The sequence below is a fragment of the Microtus ochrogaster genome, chromosome 2 (genome assembly GCF_000317375.1).
Source record: "Microtus ochrogaster isolate Prairie Vole_2 chromosome 2, MicOch1.0, whole genome shotgun sequence".
Lineage (NCBI taxonomy): Eukaryota > Metazoa > Chordata > Mammalia > Rodentia > Cricetidae > Microtus > Microtus ochrogaster.
Window position 1 is genome coordinate 4,530,790 of NC_022010.1, and position 6,166 is coordinate 4,536,955.

Below are 6,166 nucleotides of genomic sequence, written 5' to 3' on the forward strand. Positions count from 1 at the left end.
GAACTCACAGAGATCCGCCTGCCTCTGCCTCCCGAGTGCTGGGATTAAAGGCGTGCGCCACCATCGCCAGGCTCTGGTACACGCTTTTAATCCCAGTGATTGGTAGGCAGAGGCAGGCACAGAGGCAGGTAGATTTCCGTGAGTTCGAGGCTAGCCTGGTCTACACAGTGAGTTCCAGGGCAACCAGGGCTACATAGTGAGGCCCTGTCTCACATCCTGCCCCAATATAAATAAATAGATAAGAACAAGCTGGTTGTGGTGGCAGCTGGGTCCCAGTTACTTATGAAGTTGAGAGCAGACTAGGCAACAGAAGACCTAAGATTTGAAAACAAACCAATCAGCTCAGGAAGGAAGCTACCTTCAAGGCCCCCAGCTAAGTTCCCAGGACCACAAGAAAAACTAAAACAGTTGCACATGCTCCAACCAGATCCATAAAAACACATAAATTGACAGTTCTTTTGGGGGGCTGGGGTCTCTATCCCCTCCTCTCTCCCTCTTTCTCTCCCTCTCTTTCTGACAGGGTTTCAGCATGAAATGCAGGATGATCTGTAATTCCCTGTGTAGTCCAGGCCAGCCTCAAAATCATGCTCTCCCTGCTTGAGCCTCCTGAACCGGGCCGGTGTTATAGGCATATAGACATATGCTGCCGTGTCGGACTCAGAATCGGGCATTTGGAAAGCTCCCTGGTGTACCACACATGCCAACGCATCCGAGGCCTGGGACCAAACAGTGCTCTGATTCTCAGCAGCAGCAGCAACAGTGCCCACCGCAAAACTGCAAACCCAGAGAAATGAAAATGAAAGCCTCGGTGAACCCTCCCCCAGCACTATTCAGGGAACACCTGCCCACTGTAAATTCCTCCCCTGAATACTTACTGCGAGCTTGCTTGCCACAAAGCTGGGTTCTTAGAGGTAGCCTGTGGATTTGATTTCCTCCATTGTCTTCAGGGAGGGTCTTCAGCTCGGCCCAATAGTGATGAGAGAGGCCTGAGCAGTTGATAGTGACATACCCAAAACATGCCTTGGTGCCCGCCAGCTAAGTGATGGCAGTGCCTGGCCTCTGGGCCAATGGAGAGTCCCCTCCATGCAGGGTCTCACCTCCCCATTCTGGCCTCCTTTCATGCCAAGACACCCAAAGGTGCAAATCCACCGTCTCCCCCCCACCTTGCCTCCTTGCCAGGCTTTCCCCATTGTCCCTCTGGGTCCTTGTCACTGGCCTGTCACTAAATATTTTGTTGCTGACCTCCTTATAAAGTCAATCTGGGGCAGGGGTAGGGGAGTTGGAGAAATAGCTCAGAGGTTAAGAGCACTGACTGCTCTTCCAGAGGTTCTGAATTCAATTCCCAGCAACCGCATGGTGGCTCACAACCATCTGTAATGAGATCTGGTGCCCTCTTCTGGTGTTCAGGCATATGTGCAGGCAGAACACTATATACATCATAAATAAACGAACCCCCAATCTGGTTCACATATGCGTGTGTGTGTGTGTGTGTGTGTGTGTGTGTGTGTGTGTGTGTGTGTGTGTAGGCCACAGTATGTGTGTGAAAGGCAGAGTACAACTCTCAGGAGTTGATTCTGGACTTTCTGTCTTGTTTGGGGACAGGGTCTCTCTTGTTTCAGCTACTGGAGGGTAGACTTCATGTTATCTGGTCTATGAGCTATCAACATCTTCCATATTGCCATAGAAATATTGAGATTACAGATGTGTAATACCACATCTGCCTACCTTCTTTCCTTTCTTCCTTCCTTTGTTCCTTCCTTCCTTCTTCCTTCCTGTTCTAGGCATCTGATCTCAGGTTATTAGGCATGGGTGGCAAAGATCAACCACTGACCCATCTCCCTGGCCTTGTTTAATTTATTTTTTTTAGACTTCTTTTATAGCCCAGGCTGGCCTCAAACCCATAAGCTGTCATACCCAGCTCTGGTACATTTGGGTGCTTGGCTGTACAGCAGGCATTGAGGCTACGGCAGGAGGGAACATTACAACAAGAAGTATCTGGACTCTGGCCCCAAGTGCGTGGAGCTTGGCCCAAATCCCAGCTTCATACTTCTCTGCTACAGTTCCTCAGGCAAGTAAGAACACTTGTGTGAGGATCAAGCGAAGCTAAAATGGGGTTAATTAAATATTACTCATGATTTCCAGGTAGCACAGATAGTTTATAAAGATGCTATGAGCTGCAGGTGGCAGCCACGTAACCATGCAGCTGAAACAGGAATTATGGGGGCCAGTGAAATTGCGTTGGCCAGTAAAAGAGGCCCAAGTAAAGGCTCCATGTGAGGCACATGCCTGTGGCCCCAGAACTTCTGAGGCAGAGGCAGGGAGATCCCCAGTATGAGGCCAGTAGACATTACATACTGGGTTCCAGCTTGGGTTACACAGCAAGACCCTATTTCAAAGAAAGGAGGAGGAAAGAGACAGAGGAACTGGAGGAGGAGGAAGAGGAGGAGGAAGAGGAGGAGAAATGGAGGAGGCCCAGAATCACAGCGCCTTCAGGTACATTGGTCAGTCAAGTCCTAAAATCCCTCGAGTTGTGTTTATATGGCAACTGTACTTTTGGAGAAACCGGCCCAGAAATGGGAACAGGCTTGCCCAAGACAAATCAGGGCTCAAAGTCAGGTCCCTCTGAATTTAACTCATGCATATCTGAAGTTTTCAACACACACAGACATGTACTGGACATGTATTGGACAAAGGCTAGATGGCCTTTTCTGCCTCGATGACAGCTGGGGGTGGGTCACAGCAAGGGAGATGGCAGGGGTGTAGGACATCCATGGGGATCTTCATGTATCGAGCAGGCATTCCATGAGTAAACGCCTCACAACTAAGGGAAAGCAGAAACATCCGCTTTGTCCTGTGGGATGCACCGAGACCTCTGACTCCATCCACACCCTCCAGTTAAGCCTCCCTTCACTCTCTTACAAGGATGCCTAGTGGGCCCTGGGGTCAGAGGGTGAAGTGATCCACCCAGGAGTGCCGTATCTAGCATGCTGCGGGTTTGAACCTGGTCGTAGAGGCCCAACAACTCTCTATGGCCTCCGTAAGAAATAGAGAAGCAAAGCAATGGAGGAGTGAGGGGATGAAAAAGTGAAATGGGTGGGAAATGAAAGAAAAAAGAATGAATGATGAATATTTGTATTCTTACATTGTTTTGGGGGTGCTGGGTGCTGGGGATTGAACTCAGAACTTTGAGCATGCTCAGCATACACAATCCCCGTGTTCCCCAGTTGTGTTTTTTCTTTTTAATGGGATAGTTAGTGCATACATATGTTCAATCAGGTGCATTACAGTTATTAAAATCTTTGTATCCACCTCTAAACTACGACAGCAATTTACCGGTGACTTGTAATTATGGAGACCGTCGGTTCTTGGCCTCTGTTGTCTATGGGACATCCCCCAGGAGCATTGAAAATCATTTATTTTTTTTTCCACTCTGGGCAGCTCTCTGGATGATTTTGATGTTCCTTCCTTCACTTCCAACCGTCACCTCCCCTACTTCCTGACTCTGGGTCATGACTGGTCTTTTTATTTTAAAAAAGATAACACTATTTTTTTTTCATTTTACATACTAATACCCAAACTGGCCTTGCCCTGTAGTCAGATTGATGAGTATCTTAAATGTCACCATAGAACCTTCATCCAGCAACTGATGGAAGCAGAGGCAGAGACCCGCAGTGGAGCACTGGGCTGAGCTCCCAAAGTCCAGCTGAAGAGTGGGAGGAGTGAGAATATGAGCAAAGAGGTCAAGACCATGATGGGGACACCCACTGAAACAGTTTACAGGCTGGTCTTGGCAGGCAGGTCCCCTTTTCCCTACTTCAAGGACTAGCAACACTTGCTGTCGTTTTCCCTCCCACCACGAGGGGGCGCCAGAATAAAAATCCCCCACTACTTCCTTTTCCAGGCGAGCGGCGGTGTCGCGCTTACAAGTACTTTGTCCTTCGCGGCGCTCCGTGGTCCGGGCAACCGACTGGGAAACGGCTGGCGTCGCTGTCCCGGGCGCCGCGGGACTCTCGAGTCCGGTGAGCGCGTGCTCGAGTTTAGGCTGGCGACTCTTCGCAAACTCAAGAGAAGCACGAGTCAGAGGTTAGGCTGGGCCGAGGGGCAGGACGAGGCGTCCTCTATCTTCGCAGGTTAGAGGGGTCCGGGGGACCGACCTGACTCGGGTACCGCGCGGGACCTGTAAAAAGTTGTATGTCAGGTGCTTGGTGCATACAGATCCTTACATCATTGTCTCTGGTTATTTTTGTTGCTTTTGAGACAGGTTGGCTTTGAACTCCTGGACTCAAGCTATGGCTTCCTGCGTCGGCCTCCAAAGTACTTGGAACTGCGGGGGCATGCCCCCGAGACCTGCTTGCCCCTGTAATTTTATGCAGAATGTAAAAATCCTCAGTTGCCACCCCAGCCTTGTCAGGACAATTCTTGTGTCTGTATCGTCCCTGACAATGGCTGGTCCAGGTTTATTTAAATTGATAATTTGCAGCCCTAGTGGCGCATCATTAAAACATGCTGGCATGGGCCTCGTTCTAAAGTTTCGGTCATCCAGTTGTTCTAGGGTGGGAATGTGGGTCTTAAAGTTGTTCAAAAGGTGCAGCCAAAGGTCGAGCGCCTCTCATAAAAGAGAGGAGACTGTTCGAGTATTCAAGTGAGGGTTCCTGGGTTTGCAGCTGGCTCAGTTTCTGTCCACTGGTGCCCCTTCAGATGGCGCTCCCCACGCTGCCCTCGTATTGGTCCAGCCGGAGACCCCAGTTTCAGAATGTAGCTCGCCAGCGAGAGCAGGAGGCCCAACTTCGCCAGCAGTGGGAACAGAACAGCCGTTATTTCAGGACTTCGGATTTCCGCAGCTCCAAACAGGCGCAATGGAGCTCCGAGACCTCCTACCAGCGGAGGCAAGTATCCGTGTGTCCTGCTTGCTGGTTCCTACCGCTAGCTGCTCAGGGGATGTGGCCTCAGGACCTAGGGACTGTGGCTTATGACAGCATGAGTAATCCACGTGGCGATGCTATTCTAGCTGGAAAATGGGGTGTATGGGAGAAAATAGCCAGAGAGATAGCGTGCATTTTGAAAAATAAAATGTATGCAGAGCAGTCGTTTCCTCTGTAGGTGTTTGTGTTTAAATCCACACCCCTCCCCAGTTTATGTATGAAATGCTTACGAAACTGTGGCCTGAGTGTGGCTGATGAACAGTGGGCTCCTCACCTAGCATGCACGCCTACCAGCGTGAGAAGATGAAGGAGGAGAAGAGGAGGAGTCTGGAGGCCCGGCGTGAGAGACTCAGGCGGCTTGTGCTAGAGGAGCAGGACCTGCTGGCCGCTGAGCTGGAAGGGCTGAGTTTGAGCATGAGCCTGCGGGAACAGAGAATCCGGGAACAGCACAGGGATCTGAAGTCAGCCCGGGAAGAGCGAAGGAAACTGGTACCTAGCCTTGGTTAGAGTGAGAGCGGATGGTTGCATCTATGGGGTTATTCTTGGGAGCCTTGGTCAGATGAGATGGCCAGGTGACTCTCGAGGCCATGGGAAAAGCACTCTTTAGAGAGAAAAGGTTTGTTTGGACTCATGGTTTTAGAGGGCGTCAAGCCGTCATTTTGGGGAAGGCATGGAGTCCATGCCCACTTGCGCTCACATCATGTTGATTCAGGAAGCAGAGGGCACTTTGGAAGGAGGGTTTAGTCTATAACCTTTGAAGACACCAGCTAGTTCCTCACCCCTTAAAGGTACCCCAGCTTCTCTGAATAGTGCCACATGCTGGGGAGCTATTGTTTTTGCTGTTGGTTTTGTTGTTTTGAACTAGTCCATGCAGTCCTGTTTTGCCTGGAACAGTCTTTGTAGACCATCCTGGCCTTAAAGTCACACTTCTTCACGCCAGGATCAAAGGTGAATAACCTACCAGGCTGGGAACAAGCATCTAAAATGTGAAGCCTGGGGAATAGATTTGTACGAGGTGGGGAGGGTAGCCATGTCCTGTTGGCACTTCAGCATGTCGTTAGGTGTTTCAACAATGATTGTCTCACAACAGACGAAGAATCAGCAGTTGTCGAGCCCACGGGCTTGGATATCTTTGCACATCTGGTCTGGTGCTGAAGTCTAGGGGGATTTTTCTTCTTCCTTCGTTCCTTCGTTCCTTCCTTCGTTCCTTCCTTCCCTCCCTCTCTCCCTCCCTCCTTCCCTCC

At 50.3% G+C, this 6,166-nt stretch overlaps 1 protein-coding gene across 3 annotated transcripts in view; it reads left to right on the top strand.

Annotated features, from left to right (window-relative positions):
* Positions 1-3,905: 3,905 nt before the first annotated feature.
* The window catches only part of Tchp (trichoplein keratin filament binding), a 15,895-nt gene continuing 13,634 nt past the window's right edge, over positions 3,906-6,166 (top strand). The window contains exons 1-3 of one of the 3 annotated variants that reach the window (XM_005344271.2): positions 3,906-4,083; positions 4,699-4,886; positions 5,201-5,411. In XM_005344271.2, the coding sequence (XP_005344328.1) occupies positions 4,699-4,886; positions 5,201-5,411 (399 nt within the window). In that variant the 5' untranslated portion in view covers positions 3,906-4,083. Of the gene's footprint in view, positions 4,131-4,698; positions 4,887-5,200; positions 5,412-6,166 lie in introns of all 3 variants that reach the window. The other 2 variants (XM_026788684.1, XM_026788689.1) reach the window with 2 other exon arrangements.